This window comes from Egretta garzetta, unplaced genomic scaffold, assembly GCF_000687185.1.
Source record: "Egretta garzetta isolate BGI_Z169 unplaced genomic scaffold, ASM68718v1 scaffold29, whole genome shotgun sequence".
NCBI classification, from domain to species: Eukaryota; Metazoa; Chordata; class Aves; order Pelecaniformes; family Ardeidae; genus Egretta; species Egretta garzetta.
In genome coordinates this window covers 1,613,036-1,634,516 of record NW_009260796.1, presented here as the reverse complement: position 1 = coordinate 1,634,516, position 21,481 = coordinate 1,613,036, and the positions used below count along the sequence as shown (strand labels likewise).

At 46.0% G+C, this 21,481-nt stretch overlaps 1 protein-coding gene across 2 annotated transcripts in view; it reads right to left on the bottom strand.

Annotated features, from left to right (window-relative positions):
• Window positions 1-4,765: 4,765 nt before the first annotated feature.
• The window catches only part of PUSL1 (pseudouridine synthase like 1), a 30,829-nt gene continuing 14,113 nt past the window's right edge, over window positions 4,766-21,481 (bottom strand). The window contains exons 4-9 of one of the 2 annotated variants that reach the window (XM_035902128.1): window positions 18,215-18,364; window positions 15,967-16,140; window positions 11,264-11,318; window positions 7,028-7,190; window positions 5,891-5,980; window positions 4,766-4,832 (exon numbers count right to left, since the gene is read on the bottom strand). In XM_035902128.1, the coding sequence (XP_035758021.1) occupies window positions 5,949-5,980; window positions 7,028-7,190; window positions 11,264-11,318; window positions 15,967-16,140; window positions 18,215-18,364 (574 nt within the window). In that variant the 3' untranslated portion in view covers window positions 4,766-4,832; window positions 5,891-5,948. Of the gene's footprint in view, window positions 4,920-5,890; window positions 5,981-7,027; window positions 7,191-11,263; window positions 11,319-15,966; window positions 16,141-18,214; window positions 18,365-21,481 lie in introns of both variants that reach the window. The other variant, XM_009646763.2, reaches the window with a different exon arrangement.

Genomic DNA, 21,481 nt, shown 5'->3' with positions numbered 1-21,481 from the left:
CAAATGATTTAATAAATGATTTAATAAATGATTTAATAAATGATTTAATAAATCATTTAATAAATCATTTAATAAATCATTTAATAAATCATTTAATAAATCATTTAATAAATCATTTAATAAATCATTTAATACACAAGCATTTGAAGTTTACACAGCAGACAAATTATTCACCACCATTAGGATCATCACAAGGTGACAATACTGAATTAACAGAGGTAGCAAACTCCTCCCCCTGCCCCCTCCCACCCAAAAAATAAATAAAAAAAAGACAGGTAGAAGGCTACAGCTTTGGCTAAGGGTGGGCCAGCAACTGAAGCAGAACAGGAGAAACTCAGCAGCAACAGACCTTTGGAGGTCCTGGAATTAATTTCCCATTCCTAGGCCCTACTGGAATTCTTGTGTCATCTCTGGGAGATGCCTGTATGATATTATTACCCTGTCCTTAAAAAAAAAAACAGCAGTGATGGATTGTGCAGGCTTCCCAGGAAAAAAGAAAAGCAGCAGTGGCAAAAACACAGGCAGGACTGCGTTTTCTGTTGCCCCAGTGCGAGGTTTGACTCTACAACTGAACTCTTTTAACCTTGCTGCTTTCTAAAGAGCACGTGTGGAACCTTCCTGTTCAAATCATAGAATCACAGAATGTTTTGGGCTGGAAGGGACCCCCAGAGGTCACCCAACTCAACCCCCCTGCAGGAGCAGGGACACCTTTAACCACATCAGGTTGCTCACAGCCCCGTCCAACCTGGCCTGGAATGTTCCCAGGGATGGGGCCTCCACCCCCTCTCTGGGCAACCCCTGCCAGGGTTTCACCACCCTCACTGGAAAGAATTTCTTCCTTATATCTAGTCTAAATGAAGAAATGGTGTTTAAAGCACAGAACTGAAACAGGTAGCTGGCATCCATGCCAAGCCATTAACCAAATCACAAAGCACCATCCCCAGCCCCGCCTCGGAGCGGCGCCGGGTGGATCGTCAGCAGCACAGACGACCACCGCAACAGGGTTCAGCACTTCAGGAGAGCTGTGCCAGGCCCCTTGGAACAAACACGCGTTTGCAGGAGCGTGCGTAGTACAAGATACAGCCCGGGGTCACCCGCAGACCTGATGATGTGCATGCAGACCACCCGAGAGAAACAGGGGTTTCCATCCTTCTCACCCTGACCTCTATACCTTAGCTGAAGTTAGTTACAAGTGGGAAGGCTCGGTGTAAGCTCTTGGGTGAATTTACAGCACCCTAACCCTGCTCTGCAGGCAGACTGCAGAGGGAAATCACTGCTCACCTCGGTTACAAAGGGAGCCCAAAGGACTCGTGTGTGTGCAGGGAAGGAGGCACTGTTCCTCATCTGCATCACCGCACCACGTAAGCAATAAACTGCACTTCAGTTCCTCTCCATCCAATATAAGAGAAAACTGAGTACCTAAGGCAAACACAGACACCTGAAAAGAAGCCCTTAAAGGCAGTGGAGAAATTAAACCCGGCTACAATACGCACAACATTCCTAAAGCTGAACCAATGAAAGCACAAAAATACAAAGGTTGTTGGGTACTTTCCAAAGGAAACTCTGAAATCACACTTCCTCCCAAGGGTTGTTTATTTAATGAAGTCAAAAGCACCCGAGATAGCTGGGGGATTAGAAAGGAAAGAAATGGTTTCAGTTTAAGTAGGCAAGCATGCGTACCTGCTTACACGGGTCCTTCAACTAATAGCAAAGGGTTCGTGCACACACACGGAGGAAAACTAATACAAACCCAGGCATGGCTATGGCTTTCAGCAGCACAGGACTTGAAACCACCTTTAGCTCAGGGTTTTGCCAGAGCAAGAGCCACCCAGCACCTCTATTACCCATGTTCAAAGTACAGCGTTGCAGCTGGGGGAAGGTAAGGCTGTAAAATCATTCAAGGGGCCGGAGGGCGAGGGGGACTGATCAGCTGCTCACAGTAAGGGTGCCTGTGGACACTCAGGTTAACAGCTCCGAGGCAAACAAAAGGAATTTTCTAAACAGCACAGACATTGTCCCAAGATTCTGTAGCAGCTCGACACAGCAGGAGTCCCTGTACGCGTTAATGCTGACCGCCTGCTGCGAGATGGCAAAGCGAGCCTGGCTAAAGGGCTGCCTAAAGGCGGCGCCACTTGGATCCCGGCGGTACGGGACGGCCACAAGGCCTTACCAAAGCAGAGAAGCTGCTTGCACCATGGTACTGCACTGCTGGAATCTGCTTTCAGCGCCTGTAGTCTCACTTAATCCCCTGAACCCCTCCCCATCTGGGTGGAGGGAAGAGGGGGATAATAAACCACTGACAGGGAGTACTTCACAAGCCTTTTACAAGCCGGTCTTCTAGCCAGTTCCAAACAGTTGCATAGGCACTGCACGACCCCACCACGCACATCAATCTGTTAGAAAATATTTTCATTCACTGTGAGAGGTACCAGAAGCGACAGAATTTATGACTAAACATGTATTTTCCAAGTCTACAGCCACTTCTTATAACAACATACCATTTGCTTATCTACCATTTAAAAAGTGTGGAGTCTCATCAAATTCAGCTTTGCTTTGTCAGGGTTTTTGGGGAGTAGGGCTGTTACTTCTCCCAAACAACCGAAGAGCACCACTGAACTTCTTTTTGTGTACAAAGTTACGTGATTTACAAAACCACCAAAAGCATACATCAAAGTTTCCCCTGGATTTTCAGTTCATTAAATTATTAGAAATGTTTTCATATAAACCCAAGATTGAGTCTTTGACGTCTGCTCAAGTGTGAGGGATTTATGGTTTTAGTTTTCAGGCATCACTGTCAGACAGATCGCCCCACGGCCTGGATGTCCAGATTGAATCGACTGAAGAGAACCAGTGATGGCACAACACAAAAAGGAAAAGAACGCTAAACTCCTCCGTGATAAAAGTAACGAGCGTTAATGACGGACACCAAAAACCGATTCAGACTAGGAGCTTGCACCAAAGTTCTGACGGTGTATTTTATGATGCTAAAGGAACATTTAATTAAATGTCTTTAGGTTATTTGTAACAGTTGCTCTGGGGTTTGAAAAGCAAAACCCACAGCAGCTCTGTGCTGTCTGCAGTCAGCCGGTCTACTTCCCGCGTACTGCCTGGATGGCTGAACCTGGGTCACTCAGTTACCAGGTTTGGTAACGAGCCCAGAAGTGCGATAGGTTTTTATTGCAACCAGAAGTTGGGAAACATTTGCAGAAATGCCAATAGCAGGTATTTTTGCACTGTGACTATTTAAAAAAAATTTTAAAAAGCCGCAATACCTGAGCCCGCAGCAGCAGTCAGCTTGATTAACACCCGAGCAGCGTTAGTGTGTGGTTTTCTGCCCTGTAAAAACTCAGAATAACTTTAGTTAGAAAGTTAACTTACCAGAGCTCAGATGGCCGCCTCTCATGCCAAACCTGCAGAAGAGCACATCAGCCTCCCCAAAGAGCCCTCACATCGACGAGGTCACTGCAGAGCTCCTCCGCGTAGAGCTTTGACACCAGAGCAAACTGCCCTGCACGACAACAGCGCGCAGCGCGTTTTCTGCCCTGTAAAAACTCAGAATAACTTCAGTTAGAAAGTTAACTTACCAGAGCTCAGATGGCCGCCTCTCATGCCAAACCTGCAGAAGAGCACATCAGCCTCCCCAAAGAGCCCTCACATCGACGAGGTCACTGCAGAGCTCCTCCGCGTAGAGCTTTGACACCAGAGCAAACTGGCCTGCACGACAACAGCGCGCAGCGCTCCCGCCTCGCTCTGCGGAGAAACCACAGGAAGTGAAGATGAAAAACTGTGACTCAGATCCAGGACGGCGCTTGCCCCGCTAGCAAAGCCCCCCCAGAACTGGGCAGTGCACACTTTGGTTCTCTCCATGTACCTGCTGCAAGGGGGAGGCACAATGCTCCCGCCCAACGCTCCCTGTGACCACCTCCAGCCTGCCCTGCCCTCCAGCCCCTCCGAAACCAGGTACCAGCGCCTCAGGCACTGAAGTGAGCCTGTAGCTTCCCCTCAAAGGGGGGAAGAGCAAAACTTTGCTGCCATTTCTTTTCAGGCAAACCGCTGTCAAAACATACAGGCATGCTGGGGTTTGGAAGATGGAGAAGCCCCACCGCTCATGCAGAAAAAAAATCACTGCAGTATGTTACAGCATCCCTGCCTCTGGGTACCCACCCAGCAAGGCCGTACCAGAAAAGCACAAACAGATACCATGCTAGCAACACAGCAGCTTCAGCTCTCCTTTTCCACGGTAGAGATCCAGGAGTCCTCCAAAGTTCCATCACCTTCTTTGGGAATTAGTCCCTGGGGGAATAAAGCAGCGAGCAGTCAGCACACTGCATAGGAAGGGAGAGCGTGACCAGAAGAACCTCGCCTTTCCTTCCCAAGCTGTTGAAAGTAGGTGTCTGGCAACACTGCTACCTGGAGCAGTGGGGGAGAGTGGGGGAGAGAGGGCATTCTTATGAGGGGAAGCCTCCAAAGGGGCTGTCGTCCCATTCAGTATCAGGACCATTCACTAACTCGATCCCCGCTGCCAAAGGCGAGGGCGGCCTTAAGAGAGGTCAAAAAGAACTGCCACCTCCCCCTCTGCCTCGTGGTTCTTCACCATACAAACACAGAGGGGAAACTTTACGGTCTCGCAAGAGGTTATTAAGTTTCTTCCCTTATCTATCTGAATGCCATGGACTTCGGATTGCCACATGACAAAAAACATCCCCTTACCAGATCAAGTGGGCTGTCTGCTCTGACAAACTGGCTTTCTCTGTAATCCTCCTCCTCCTCTCACGGACAAAGGGGATATTGCTTATGGTGGTGCCAGGCATCTCAGCTGCGCATTGCTTCCACTGCAGGACAGTGTTTAAACCAGGTATTGTTTCTTCCATGAACTTCAGAAGTCAAAATTTTCATCCTTTCTCCTGTAACCTGGCACTCTAACAGTCATTTTATAACCAAAACAGACAGAGATTCTGGTGTCATTCATGAGAAAAAAAACCCACAAGTTATCCAACATGTATTTTATTGCTTGGGCAAGCAGGCAAAACCTGAGATTAGAGCGGATTAAAAAAGAAAAGAAAAAGAACTAAAAAGTTCTCTCTGCTCCTTGCTCTGCACTATGATTCCCATGCCCTTAGACCACTGGCAGACTCTGGCACGCTCTGCAGCACTGCTGCACCAACAGCTGGGGAGAGCAGAAGGTGGCAACAAGCAAATCAGAGCCCAGCAACAGGGTGGCAGCCACCTTCTGGCTACAGAGCCTCCGCTGCCCAAAGTGCTTCCTTCCATGATGGGGCCAACTCGCTCGTGTAGTTGTTCCTGTGCTACCAGCCCAGGCTGCGACCATTAAAACAGGTTTTAAGTGACCTCCAAGGAACTTTGCACTGTCACATGCCACATCCTAAGCACAACAGACGTGACTTTGTGCCAGGGACCAGGAGAATGTAAAAGCCACTACAGTTCAGTACGAGAGCAACTGTTGGTGGGAGAGGAAATGGCGAGGACTTTCAAAGGCTGTTTCTGTAAGTCACTGCAAACAGGAACAGTTGCCCCTTGCATTACGCTGTACAAAGGGAGGGTTACAGAGGAGAGGGGCAGAGAGGAAATGCTACCTTCTCCTCCATTCTGAGCCTGCATCCCTCCCACACACACCACAGAAAAAAAGGGCAAAAACCCTCAAGCCCCCCTTCTTCCTCCTCCTGTTTGAGAGACAGGCACCAGAATTTCAGAAAAAAAAAAAAAAAGCCAAAACCATAAACCAGTTATCTGAAAACAGCACGGAGCTGTTCTCCCCTTCCCCTTGGCAGTCTCAGAGGGCAAGAACAAATGATAGGAAGATGCCTACAGTCACAGTCAATGGTTTTTATTGAGACAAGACTGTGCATTGTGTAAAGAGCGCTTGGCAAACCTCCATCACATATCCCCAGCAACAGTCCTTTCAGGCACGGCTGCATCTCATAGAGCTGCTATTCTCCTGGGGCAATTGTAGTGTCCAAATCTGGGAGGAGAAAAAAAAAAAAAAAAAAAAAAAAAAAAAGAAAACATTGACTTAGGGAGAAAGATGGCACTGAAACCACCTGAAAGCACTTCAGATCTCTGGTCTTCATTTCCCGCCTGGGCTTCCTCCCCTCTGGCACAGAGAGCTCCACAGCCAGCACTGTTAGGAAAAGCACCACTGGAGAGGGCCAAAACCAGCAGCTGCCTTTCCAAGGCCAGGCCAAGTGCTCAGAACCACATTCGAGCTCCTTTGCCCTGCTCTTTGTTGCTTCCCTTTCCCTTCTGTCTTCTTTAAGCCCCAGGAGACAGCATGCCCTAAACCCACCTCTAGGTCTGTGGTCTGGCTGAGACAAGGCAGCCTGGAGAAGGTCTGCAGTGTGGTGGAAAGCCCTCTGTATCCGCATTTCATGGGCACTGGATTAATCAGAGACAGGCTAATCCTTTTGGTTTTAAATACCCCTAGCAGGGATGTCAAACTTCCAGGACATTCATTTGCTATCTTCTGCAAATTTGCACATCCCCCCCCACACACACTTTTAAAGCCAAAACCCCAATAGTTTAGATTAGATGCTGTTAAAACTGAGAACACCACCATATAAGCAGAAGGATGATCTGTTCTCTGTCCTGCAGTCTGTGCAATCCTCTCATAAACACCAAGGGAGAAGTGAGTGAACGGAAACGGATCTGTAGGCACCCAGACACCACAGATCATTTGGCACTTATATGTGGTCAGGGACAGAACAAGAATTTATGAGAACTGAAAGCATCATTCATGTGAGATCTCAAAGTCATTGTCAACACAACGTCTCTTACTACCCTACAAGTAAGAGGAGGAGATCTACCAGGGAAAAAAAATACACAATTTTTCCATAGCAACTGCTGTAAACACCTCTACAGTCCGGGGCATCCACTATGATGTGGGTGTCACTGAACAAAGCTGTGAGCCATAGGTTGGACGGCACGTAAAGGAAGACTGTGGGCGTTACTGCTCCCTTCAGTATTACATCAGGCTCCTACAAAAAGAATGCCATTCCCTGCATTCACCTACCTGCTTCGTTATATTCCACTGATTTTAGAAAGAGTCCAGATGGCGGAGCCATGGCATTTGATGGAAAAGCCCGTGAATCTTTTAACTCCAGTAACTCCTTTATATGATGAGGTGTTAACTTCCCCTGGCCAACTGCAACCAGAGCCCCAACCATTCTTCGGACCTGGAAAAACAGAGAATGTAGCTTAGGAGCTGCCCTTGTAAAACTTCAAGATATTAGGAAATTCTGTCCAGAGTCCTGCAGTCATTCTATCAGCAGTACTGTGCTCTGTAGCAGCCCACAGCTCCTACTGATGGCAAGTCAAGCTAGAAACAGAATCAGAGAGTTCAGTGCCTACCACTCAGGATAGAATGGTATCACCAGTATTTCTTAATATGAGCCTGCTCCTGAATATAGGTACATCATTATTATTAAACCCATAGTTCCCAGGAAGCCCAATTTCTGCTGTTCCTCTGCTGTTCCTAGTACTCTCAGTTGTTCCCAGTGCTGTGTACTTTGCTCCTAGTCCAGCTGGGTGTTAAAAAAGAAGAAAGCATCTCCCCACATAAAGAATGCTTTGACCCTTGTGTTAAGTGCCACTGAAGTACCCTAAGTCATGCCCCAGACTCACCCATCAGGGTTCAAGCCTGCCCTGGCCGCCCCTTTGGTATCACGTACCTCCAGGAAGCATTTCCAGTGCTCGCTTTATTTCTTTGGAAAGGTCATACTCCCTTAGTCCCTGAGCACACCCCAGCAGTCAGTCACCCCACAGCCTATGAAGGAAAGGTGTTCTTTCCACTTTTAGCAGGGATTGCATGGGCTGCCAAGGTTCTGCACCGATTGGGGTGACATGACAACATGCAGCAGCTAAGCTGCAACATGCAGAGGCACAGAATCCTCTAGTGACCAAAGCTGGTGGTAGGGAAGGGAAAAAACCTGGCAAAATCACCTTGCTTCCTTTAAGTCTTCCCTCCCTACAACTAAAGACATCAGTAAGAACGAGATGAGGACCTGTAACACAGCGATCTCCAGCTACACAGCACTGCCTTGGAGCAAGGCTTGCTCTCATCATGTGTGGGAAGCAAGCTGAGCAGAGGATGGTTTCCATTTCAGAAAGAGCAGCAGCACCCACACATCTGTCTGTGGCAGGAAGCTCACATGCTTGCTGGGAGAGCTGAACTCACAGGTGGTTCTTAATACATAAGCCACACTGTTTCCAGGTGGGGGACTACGTAGGGGCTTGCTTCTCTCTCAGAAAGCCAAAAAAGTAAAAGAAAAAAAAACCCAACCCAAGTAGGACAGCCCACAAGACAACATCCCCCCAGTACAGCAAACTGGTATTTGAAACACCTCTGCATGTCACAACTTCCCTCCTCCCCCTCCACACCCAGCAATTCCAGACCTAGTGGGTTAGCACAAATTTCACACCACTGTGCTCACCTCCTGCGTAAACACCCCTCACACTTCAGCATCTTCTTGGCTAAAGAACACCCTTTCCTTCGATATCCCTACAAGACACGCTGTTCCAGGAGGCCAAGGCTTGTGTCTGCCAGTGCCAGCTACAACACCAAATGCTAGCTGCCTGTGACCGGCTACCTGTTACCTCCCCATGTGGTGGCTCCATTTCTCTCCACCCCTTTCATGACTTAAGGCATCCTTCTGAAGGCAGAATACTGACCGCTAATCTTGCTGGTACTTCTCGTGTCGAGGCAACCTCATGAAGCTGCTGTCGAGGAATAACCGACAAGCAAGAGCCTCTCAACTTGTGCCAGAAGTGCTCTCAGCAAGGCACTCCTAGGGAAACTTTTATCCAGGGACCGCTATACAGGCAATTACCTACTTCCCATGGGCATCAAGAAAGCTTGTGCAAGAAACATCTGGGGATGGTTCAAGGAAACATCTGTTTCCCTGGGGAAACAAAGGACGCAGACTAAGAAGGGCAGTTCTTTTCAGGCTTTTGTTCAGCATGAGATAAAGCTCAAGGAAAGCTGGGCCCTGTCCCAGTGCCGCTGAAGCGACCAGGCTGGTATGAACAGTGCAGTCACAAGAAATGCCTCTCCGAGGGGAAAGAAACAGCACAAGGCAATGAACTTAACCAGACTGGTGGTGTCCAGCTAGGCAAGAGCTGAACCCCCTCCCCAAAGCTGCCAGCACTTTGCTTGGGCTTGCCTGTACTTATTTTCACAGGAGAGCTCACACGGCCTAAGGGAACATGCCACAGATTTTCTGGGCCCAAGTCTTATTTGACAAAGGAGCCACACTGAAACTCAAGTCCTTGCCATGGGATGATCTTAAAGGTCTTTTCCAACCTAAACGATTCTATGATTCTATGGGCTGATCCTGAGCCACCACACTCTCATCATTTCCCAGTCACTTTTCTCTGTCCACACTGGACAAACTGTCCTCCAGTCCCAAATTTTACAGGCAACAGCAGTACCAGCCCACGTGACAGAAACTGGCCAAGCGGACACTGTCCTGCCCAATTCCCCTTCTCATGCTGCTGCCCGAACACATCCCCACTTGCACAGGCATGATCAGCCACTCGGCCTAAATAAACATTCATTCTATTCATGACCTTTCAAAGCTCTCCAAGAACTTAAATGTAGTGCTGTGATGCAGCATCGGTCTAAGTTTCTGATCCATTAACATTTACAAAACAATAAACCAAAGTCCACTAAGCAACCTGATCATGTTTATCACCATTAAGGAGAAAGGTCCAACAAGCCAAAATATATTTATCCAAAGGCAAGCACTGTCTCTCCCTATGTGCTCTGATCTTCAACTGCACTGTGGAGTGCCAAGAGTTTGCGTCCAAGCAGACGGTGCAGAGTAGCAGCAGAGATCCTTGACTTATGTTATTTTCTCCATCCCTCACTAGAGGTCATTGTATGCTGTGACTTTAGCTTTGATGTCTCCACATTTGGAGTCAGCTACTGTAAATGCAGACTAACGGTACGCATCCGAAACAGCTGTGTGTGCTTGGAGTCTCCCCCCTTCTGCCTGCTACTCAGCAAAAATATACACATAGTTTCTGGGGCTGGTTTTCTCTAATAAAAACACCCAACGTCAATAATTATCACAGCAGCTATGCGAGGCGAGATGTGAGGTCCATCTAGTCTGGTCTCCTCTTTACGATGGAGGGGCAGAAGCAGATGCTCAGGTAGAGAAGTGCAAGTTCAGGGTGTACAGCCTGTTCCTGCTTCACTACAGCCTGCCAGCTCGCTGTAAGGCAGCTGCTGTGAACAAGGTTCAGAGAGGACATCAGGCTGAGCAAAGTATTACGGGGAACTGTTCTCTCTGCACAATGTCACTAAATAGCATTCCTGTTCTAATGCACTAAATGGGTTACCAGCATTTTCTCCTTGTCACAAGAGCATCTGATGAAGCAAGTCCCTGCTGTATATCAAGCCCTCCTCAAGCATGTTGTTGTTCTCCCCTTGCTTATATCCAGACACCCACTGTCAGAGAGCTTACAGAGCATTACTTGGCACAGGATAAAAACAAATTTAGTTTGTCAAAACAGAATAAAAAATAGCTGCTTGCTGTTCCCACAAAACACCCCCTCTCTCCTCCAAAAAAACAAGCCCTCTCTTGCCTATTCTCTGTCTCCAGAGTGCGACCATGGCCATGACAGGCAGACTGAGAACAGCCAACTCTTTCCTAAGGAGGTGATCCATTAAGTTGCGGAGAGAGCTGTCTCCCCTGAGGATAGCAGCAAAAAAACCCACTGGAGTTATTTCAAAGAAAACCCAGTGGAGGCTAGACAGCATGGCAGAGGGAAGGATCCTGCAGTCATGCCTGCATAGCTGAATCAGGTCTTCCCATCTCTCCTTTGTGCAATACTGAGAATTACTTCATGCTCCAAAGCCAGAAAGTAAAATTCCAGGCAGGCTTTGCTGGGCCCAGTGCCATTCAGCAGAGCAAGAACATATGTCTGTTGGTTTTTACCACTCAGCCTGCAAGGACAAAGATTGTGGAAAACAAAACTTTCCATCCTCCCACACGATTCTGTGACTTTGGACATTCACTTTAAACACAAACTGAAGAGATTTTGGATCTACGGGATCAAACAAAGAATACAGAACCTCACCTCTCCGACGCTAGGTCCCTGTGTGTGTCATGCAGCTGTAACACCAGCTCTGCAGAGATGGCACTACACAGGGATGCAACATCGCTAAACCGATCAATAGTTACAGCGACAGCAGCACTTTGGTTCTTGGAGGTAAATGGGTACTGAATACAGCACCAAACAGTACCTGTCGGTAAAGAAATGATCTGCTCCTGAACTTCAACTCCCAAAACTCCAGTTCCCTAAAGAAAGGAACAAAAAGAGCATTTCAAAAATCACATTTCAAATGGCTCTTCTACCCGCAAGAGAAGTGTAAAGCACAGGTGAATGCGAGTAGAATGAGTAAGAAGCTGCACAGCCCCCAAATAACCTGAAACAGCATCATCTGCTTTCAAACACCAGACTGCTCATTTACTACTCAGATTCAGACATTTTCTGGGGTGAAACAATTCCTGCCCATTTTGTATGTACCTAGTTTTAGGGGGCTTGATCTTCCCGCTGCCTTACACCTAAGTATATAACCATTCAAATAAAAGGGGAAGGGCAACATAAAACAAGGTGCAACTTAGCAGTCTACTAAGGTACCACTGATTTAGGGAACGTAGTCTGAGGCCTCCTGGAGAAAGGAAGAAACAACCAGCCATAGCAAAGCAACTCTATTATTTCATTTGGAGCTGGCTTGAGAGAGTCACGTGGTCCTTACAGGCTTTGCAGAATGAATTTCAACACTCAGCAATGCCTACTCCGACATCCATGTGCTACTGGAAAGGCCAGGACAAGCAAGTCAGGACACAGACATGCCTGAGGAATCCAGCTCAGCATCGGAACGCAGGGAATGGCAGCCGAGGACGCACTCCAGACTAAGAGCGAGCGGAGCAGGAAAAAGCAGATGAATATTTGGGGATGGATAGGTGCTACTATGCAAAAAGACATCCTTTCCTCTCACTGAATCTATCTGTTCATATAGATACCATTTCCCAGAAAGTTTTACAGTAGTAAGCAATATTCCCTACAAGAACCCTACTCAGGCTATTCCAATACTTCACTGACACTTGCACCCTTTGCTAAATCTTTACAGGTCGTTTTCTAAAGATTTTAGTGTCCAGTACCGGCTCTAACACTAAAACCCAATGCAAACATGTTCTCAGGAACAGTCCTGCAGGGAAACGCGCATGCATTTCCTTCCTACAAATAAAAATCCCTGATATGCACATCAAATAAAAACATATACACACATCACACATCAGATACGCCAACAGAGCACAAAAATGAGCAGGTTTTCACTTCAGTGCCTGCATCTCCAAACTTCCATGCTACGAAGCAATCCTCAAAGTCACTTTGATAAAAGTAATAATAAAATAACAGTAAGAAATAAATTCAATAACAGTTTATAAGCGTTCCTGATATCCCATAGCATTCCTACAGCAAAAAGAGACAAAGCTTACCTTGTATAATCCAGAAAAGCAGATATTTCCATGCAAACCCTCTCCTCTCCTCCCTCGCAATGAGCCCAGTAACTGGGTATCAAAGGGCTCTGGAGGTTTGAATCAGGTGTGAGAAAAGCACAGCTGCACCATATTTGTCTGGAGGGTTCAGGTGGACAGGCTGGGTTTTCTGGAAACACCTGAGTCTCAAGAAAGGGTTGGAGAGGAGACAGCTCTTGCAAGCCATAGAAGAAAGGTGAAGCAGGGACAATTTGATTCACAGGCCCACATGGGGCATCAGGGCAGGGCTAGCAGGAAGAGAAACTGTGACATAGTCATCGTAGGGAGCAGCCACAAGCTGTTTCCTCACTGGATTTACAGATAAATTACTGCTTTTAGCCCTCCCTGTCATGTCTGTTGGCATATGCAAAGGCAGCTCCTGCCCTCGGATTCCTCTTTATGTCAGGAAATGACAATGTTTCTCTCACTTATGTACGGTCCGCTCTCCCCCCGGCTCAATGCGCATGGCGTACAGACACGTGCGTTGCTACACACACGTGCAAATACCCAGCACATCGAGGTCATAATTAGCTCAGCTCTTTAGCAAAGCACAGGAGACAATTTTTTCAAATAGGGACAAACCCCCCTTCTCACCAAATTGCACGCACCTGCTTTAGCCAGGATTCTCCTGTCTTAGCTGTCTTGACAAGATATATTAATCTACAAAATGATAGGTCAAGATACTTAGGAAAAATACCTTGTAGACTTTGAAAGAGAACAAGATATTTTTCTCGAAGAGGGAAACTTTGTTGTTCTTGTCAATCTCACAGATAATTTTGCTTACCAGCAAAAAAAATCCAGCTGTCTTTTTCCACTCGGTAGCAGAAGCCAGCACCTTGCAATGAGTAATGCATATTCAGCTAGAAAACAGGTGACGGAGCACTCACTCCCCAGGAATAAGCGATGGGGCTGAGCCTCCGAACACATCCTTAGCATTCAAAAGCATTTTGTATGGATGGGACACAAACTCCACTTCCACTGTTGCTGAGCAACTGAGTTTGATGGAAGGAATTATTTTAACAGTTAGCCTTTTAAACAGACAAATGGTCAATTCAGAAGATTGGTTTAAGTTCAGAAAGGAAGGAAAGGATGAGAAAGAAGAGCTGCATTATTTGACTAAGAGACCATGGTTTATCATTCTACGGATTCCTCCCTCTGAAACAGAAAAACCTCCTTAGATTAGGCTAAAAAAAAATTTAAAAAGAAAAATCTATTTATAAGCTTTTACTGCTATCCTAGCCCTTTAATTGCAGGAACAGTTCATTCTGCTACTGCAGTGAATACCATGCACATCAGGTGCTGTCTTATTTGTAGAATGGGCAAACACTGAGCTCCGTGACTGCAACTGTTCCCATAGGGAGAGTTTTACAGATCAAAAGTAACTAGGACAGTGTAATTAAAAACCCACAAACAAACAACCCCCCCAACACCACCTAGCCTGTCACAAAGACCCAAACCCCACAACTTTTTTCTCTAGATCAGCAAACTCATGGTTGTTGTTATGACTAACAAAGTATTGGAAGAGAGCTAAACGCCACTTAAATGCATTGAAACTAGGCTTCTCAAAGCCATCCCCTTCAGCCTAAACATTAATGAAATCAATTAATATCAACACATTATAAAAATGATTTGCTGTAAAACTTAAGTTTGGATGCACGTGTCCAAAAGCAAAAATATTCCATCGGCAACTAGCGTGATGCGTTTAATCCAGTTTTTAGGTTTATTCTCTCTCTTGCGAGCTGTTTTTTGCCTCATGTGGGATGGGTTTACGCAACAAGTTATGCAAGAAATGGCAAATTCCTTTTTTAAATAAAAATCGAAGGCATAAAGGAAGAGCTGATTCGTATTAAATCTCAAGAGATTGGTCAACTGACAATAGCAGGTCTGGATTTGGAAGGTAGCCTGGCCCATATGCACTTGCAGGTGATCTAGACAAGACTGTTAAAAGTTATTTTCAAGTTAGCTCGGGTCTCTGCCACTTCCAATGCTACTCATCATAAAGGACAAGATAATCTTGCGGACGAAGCATTTCACTGTTACATGTGTCCCTAAGCATAACCACACTTGACAGAGGGAGGCCAAGCTCTCCATTCAGCAATAGCAACCCAGTCACAAATGGCAGGAAACCAGCCACAGGACACATTTTCCTCTCCAGCCTTCCTTTTCCCATGGGGACAGTGTTTCCTGGAGGAAAGGCACAAAGTAAGCACTTCATTTGTCACTAACTGCCCATGTCCTTGCACTTACACAGCAGAGAGTAGCAGTGAGAGTGCTGTACCCAACTGGTGGCTCTTTATATCGTGGCTGTGTATTGACAGGCACCAACGCTGAGCAGGGAAAGGACGAATCGGAGAAAATGGGAGGAACTAGGAGGAATTGAAAGACCAGGGTTACTCAGGGCATACAGATCGCTCTCTGTTTTTGCCCTGCACTACCACTGGCAATACGCTGTTCTAAGACATGGGGAAAGAAACAGTGGGCTGTTTGCGAACTGCAGCGAGGGTCTGAAGCTTGGAGCATGGCACTTACTGTTACAGACAGCTCATATTCAAATCTAATGGACGGTCGTTGGGGAAAACAAGGAAGAAGAGGGTTTTCTCCTAATCAGAAAGCAGGAAAATGTGGTTTGGAGACAGACAACAGCAATGTTTGCTTTCAAGCTGAAACACAACAGCCATGTATCTGTGAAACAAGCCAGCACGAAAGCAAAAGCCACGTTCAAATGATAAATACCCATGATCTTTCTGGGAAAAAACTTCAGTTTCTGCTAGAGAGAAAATACATCCAGCCACTTAATTTCAATACTTGCAAGACCCGGTCCTGAAAGAACCTGACACTCAACAATAGTTTGTTTATGTAATGAGTGAGGAATATTGGACTTCCCTTCATCAGCATCCCCTGGGAAGACAGTAGGAATTACTGGTGTGAACTGAGCAGATCTGCATAGCTACAGCAGTGACCTAGGTGTTGGGTGGGGTTTTTTTCCTTCTATTTGCAGCCTTTAGGCAAAGCTAGGACAGCAGCAGGGGGGGAAATCCCATCTCCTGGCAGAGCTGGTCTTTAACAGTCAAAATGAGCATAAATGCTGGAAGCACCTCATAGGAATTGCTCTGTGCCAGATTCCACACACCAGTTTATAACATCCTGCCTTTTAATGCACAGACAACTGGACCACTTTCCCTGCCCTCTTTTTTTTCTTCTTCCCTGAGGACACTGGGGAGGAGAAGGAAAGAAATGTCCTTTCCAAGCTGTCACTAGGCAGAACCCTGCTGACACCGTCACAGGACTGTGAAGGCACTGCGCAGTAAGCAGGAGATCAGTTCTCAAAGCAGTGCTGGAAAGCAGCCTTTCAGGCAAAGCAAGCACTGATCAGAGCAGCTCCTCAGCTGAATGTCCAGGCTCTCACCTGTGTTCATAGTGCTGGGACAGGAAACCAGAAGAGGGTTGGATGTCTACCTGGAGGATGGTTCTGACTGGAGACTGAAAAGGTGTTTCGGAGTTAAGTGAGCGAAAGGTGCTGAAGTCATGGGTTCCCAGCAGGAACTGCGCTGCATCCTGCATAGCAGGCACATTCAGGGAGCTGAAATGAAACATGCAGACCAAAAGGAAAGGAGCATCAGGTGAGACCAAGTATGTTAGGTGGGTCAAAGTCCAATTCATCGATGAGAAGCTTAAACCTGGCATGTAGATTTAACATTGCAGCATTATGGAAACACATTTTGCAAGATGGAGTTTGTCTTGTAATGGCCCAAACCACAAACCAAGATGCCAAGTGACCTGAGGTTTGAAGGTATTCAAAACCCCAGGCTAGATGAGGGGTTGGCAGGCACATCCCTATACACCAACCTTTATCCCCTTTATCCTGCTGTGCTGCTTATAACAGTTCAATTCAAATAACTCTATTCAAATTGCTGGCTAGAGCGTAGGGCAAGAGAATCAAAATCCTTTGCAGTATCTGGATCTTATAAACTGAAAAAGATGTTGCCAGGTAAGAAAATATTAAATGCTGTGATGGCTTTCCAAACCTTAGATTTGCAACAGCCAGAAGATGAAATTAGGAAGTAACAGAAATGGAACAAGCGAGCAAACTGTCAGGGACAAAGCCAGTGTAAACCCAAGGTGGAGATGCAGAAGAAAGGGCCGCGGGTAAAACTCACAATGTCAAGTGTCATTCAGATTTGTTCATTTGAACTATCTAGGTCTGTTCAAAATAGTCTCAAGAAAAGGAATTTAGACAGATTTCCTGATATATTTCCTGAACAGTTGGTTATTTTTATTCTATTTTTGCAAATTTCTCCTAGGAAAAGCCTGAGCACATATACATGATCTATGGCTTAAGTTTTTCAGATCTTAACAGAAGTCAAAATGTTTCCGAACAAACAAACAAACAAATCAATCTAGATGAGATTTTCCAATATCACTCAACTTTTTTCACTGTGTTCAAGAAAAAAGGCCAGCATTTACACCTTTTAGTAAGACACCGCCCATTCAGAATTTCTAATATGCTCAACCCTACCCTTTATGTGGTACTGCCACTTGAAAAAATTAACTGCAGTGTCTGGACTAAATTAAATGCTATTTCATAAAGCCTGAGATTAAGGCACATCTAATTTTGCAATTTTATATTTACTTTTCCCTTCCACAGCCGCAGAGAAGAAAGTCAGCAACTTAATGGTAGGACAATGTCATCTTCATTCCTCTGCTAGGACAGTTGAGATTACATTTTTTTTCCATCACCCGCAATTGTTGTTTCATCACCAATAGTGGTGATGAAATTACCACAACTGGCTACAAACCTGCTTTTCTATAATGTTGTGGAAAAGTGCAGTTTTCTTGAATGTATGTTTATCTCAGTACAATGTAAACTAAAGGACAGTAACAAATTATCTTCTGGGTTTTGTTTGTTTTTTCCTCACCCACTGTTTATCATGTCCTAAGTTTTTTCTTTTTTTAATGGCACTGAATTTGTTTTTCTTCCCTTGCATATACAAGCACTGATTTGTTATGACTCGGTGGCTACTCCAAGAACACAAGTGCATACTGAGGTAGATACACTGGTTTGTTATTGTAGGGTTGCTCAGAGTCACTGGCTCTCACTATTCAAACATACGAGCACTCAGACTGGGAATGAGAGCGCTGATTTACATGCAGTCACTACCACAAACAGGACTAGGAAAAAAAAAAAAAAAAATTCTCAGCCTTCATCCTTCACTGCCTCTATGGTCAGACTCTGAGATCTTCCGTGCAACGCATTTCTGCCTGTCTGCATCGTATCAGAGCACTGTTCCTTCAGCCAGCTGTCCAAATGGGTTTGCTGTATGAATTGGCAAGGTCATCTGAGGAAACCTTCACCACTTCCATGGGGACACACACAAAGTTGTTGATGGACTCTACCCCAAGCCATTGAGTATTTCAGCAGTGCTAAGCATGTTTATCACAGGTACAACTGACAGTACAATTAAAAAGAGCTGTCAGTCTCAGCGCACATAACTCAGTGCAGTTGCACCGATTTCAACAGGGAAATCTCGTCAATACAAACAGGGAATCTGGACTCATGTGTGGAAATTACCCCCTCCCCACTTCTCCCAAAAGCCAAGCCTTTCCAGAGTGTCGATGAGGTGGCTCCCCAGGGATGTTTAATGGAACACACTTACCGTCCCACAGGAGCCCAGCAGAGATCCCTTTCGAACACTGGTATTTCAGAATAATGACTGCAGCCCATTAACAGCCGGTAAATGTAGGTTCTTGACAGTGCAGAGAAGCGTGCATGGAAGCTACTGGTCACTCGATAGGCATTCAAAACGCTGTTGGGACAGAAGAGAATGAGTGAGATGGTGAGAAGTTTCATACACTAATCGAAAAGCTTTTGCCTGATCACCACATAGATGGGAACCGAACCATGCAACTGATTCTTTGAGAAACTGCACTTACAACTAATTAAATACCATTCTCTCCTGACAGCCCACGACTAAGTCATCCCCAGTGACCAGGGATTTGTACCTGTAGGCTGCCACAGGCACCTGTGCACTAGAAGGTGGCAGAAGAGCCTTGCCATCACCCCTGTCATCAAATGCACACTAAAATTGACTTTGGATCATCTACCACCAAGTTTTGGGGATGCTCACACCATCACAGGAGGCTAAGACCAACCAGTCCTTCAGCTTACAAATGGCAACTGATAGCACGTGTTCTTTGTTGCATAGTGAAAGCAAATACCCCATCCAGCCCATCAAATGGTATTGCATCTGGCTGAAGGCACACGCATTCCTAGCCACGCTTAAGGTGAGAGGCAGCAACTTCCCAAAGCAAGCCGACTCCCTCTGACTCCAGCTCAGGAGCACGCCTTATGAATGCTGTGCCCTTCTGCTTTTGCAGAACCATGCTCCCAAACGCGAGTGGGAAGACTCCCCCAACAACAGATACCTCTGTGCTCCCTCTCAAAGGCGGCTACACTGCTCACTGTAGCAGATGGAGACAGTTGAAACTAGGTCACCTCCCTCCCACCTCCCTCCACAACCTCCAAGATAAATAGGACTTTGCTGCAGCAATGAAAATAAAGGTGCATCCCACCATCACCTAGATTGAGTCTATCTGAAAACAGCAAAATGCTGCATGCAGGAGATGGCCTGGGAACCCTCGTGTTTCACACGTGTGGAAAATGGCTTTGGGCAATGTTCACATTTACTTGTCTTCCCCTGACTCTGGGCAGTTAACTCAAGAAGCAGCTTTCTAGGCAGCCGAACTCCCCTGTTTTCTTCTATAAGCAAGAGTGAGAAATTGCCTTGTTTCTCTAAGCCAATGCCACCATTACCATCAGACAGCCAGCCTGGTAGCCGGAAGGGAGGACACAAAGCCTGACAGAGGGGAAAACACCCTTCTCTCTGGCAAGGGAGAAAACAGAGCTTCCTTGCGTTTCTGCACCTCCCCCAAAGTGTTAGCATTGATTTGAACACGTCAGCAGCAGTTTTTCCTGGATTTGATATTCCCTTACCCCAGAGTACTGGCTACTCACCATACTGCAGGGAACATAGAGCAAGGATTCACTATTACATAGGCATGATCCCTCTGTAGGTGTTACTTTAGAGGATATTTCTCCTTAGAAAGTAGTTTTTCTCCTGCTGTGCGCCCTTCTGTCTTCGGAGTTTGGCATAGGGAGGAGAAGGGACCCAGGGCAGCCAAAAAAATATGATACCATTTGAGACCAAGTAATACACAAACTTACTTATTTACTTTAAAAAGGTTGGTGCTTCAGGGATTTTTGCCAGCTCAAGCGCCTCTGGCTCACATCCCTTGACTGCAAAGACTCAGACCACAGAAGAAGAAATTAAAGCTGAGCCACGGGCCTCCACAAAGATGTGCAGCAACAAGCCCAGGAGACTGCTCCACTGCTAAAACTCTCAGTAGAAATGCAAACTACCTCCTCCAGGCCTGCAATGGAGTTTGAACCTAGGACTTCCAGCCTCTTCTAAACGAAATAATATCACATTTATTTCCCTCTGTTTACATGCCTCCACAAGCATTTCATCTATCTTCTTGAACTTCTCTTGTTAATGCTTATGTGATTTTTATTAAATAACCATCTTTTTACTCCCTCTGATAGACTGACTCTTTCTGAAAAGCCTATTTATGCTCACATGATTCTTCAGCACAGGCGGCCTTTCCTGCCCCTCCTAGCAGATGCAATTGCTACCATAGGCTCCTTCTAGCTAGGAATGTCTTCCCAGGCATTTATTCCAGCAGGTCTTCAAACACACTATATTTCAGGCCTTGTTGAGAAGACTGATGGTAAATAAAGACTCATGGCATTCTTTAGCTTTTCAACAGAGCCTGAATTTCAGAGGAGGATGAAGGAAAAAAGCCTGAAGACATCTAGAAATGGCAATGTATTAGATACAAATTTGTCCTCCAGAAGTACATCCTTCTCTCTCCACTGACAACAGAAACTAAATGCCAATTTGCAGGAGGTGGGAGGAATCCCAGCTCTGTCTTGTTGTCACATTGTGTGCTTACAAAACTAAAACTTGTGACAGGACAAGGAGTAATGGTTTTAAACTAAAACAGGATAGGTTTAGGCTAGATATAAGGAAGAAATTCTTTACAATGAGGGTGGTGAAACACTGGAACAGGTTGCCCAGAGAGGTAGTGGAGGCCCCATCCCCGGAAACGTTCAAGGCCAGGTTGGATGGGGCTCTGAGCAACCTGATCTAGTTAGCGGTGTCCCTGCTCCTGCGGGGGGGTTGGACTAGATGACCTCTAGGGGTCCCTTCCAACCCAAAACATTCTATGATTCTATGAACAGAAAGCATGAGTCTACTGTATTGCCATTGCTACCTAAGTGACAGCAAAGTCTTCCTAAAGCCACCCCACCTATGAAATACACTCTAATCTTTATGGACAAGATCCTTTCAAATATGCTTTGCAAATCTAAAAGACAGATCAGTTGATAGAAGAGACCCATCATGCTACAAAGAAGGTTATTATTGCTGATGATACAGTCAGCCAGCCTGGAATCTTGTTTCCCTTCCAAGCTCTATCGACAATAACGTGTTCTCACAAAGATCCCTCTCTCCATCACCCCCTGCTTGCAACCACATGAAAGTGCTGAGTTTTCTCTTCAGCGTTAGGACAGAATTCTTCTTGGCAAAGTAATATTTACAGAGGGAGGGGATGGTTGCTGAATACACTTAGACTCCTGCCCATCACCAAGCTCCTTAATGGAAAGCAGCTGAACCATTTTTAAAAGGTTCAGCCCAAGGGAGGAAGAAGAAATAGAGCTGACTGCCCACTGATAAACTCTCTAACTGATCAGGCCCGTATTGCATTCTACCAGAAGGTATCACCTCCTGATACGTACCTGACAGATCTTAGCATGAGACAAAACATTTTTCCTCTCTGCGAGATCCCACTGCTGCCTCCTTTTG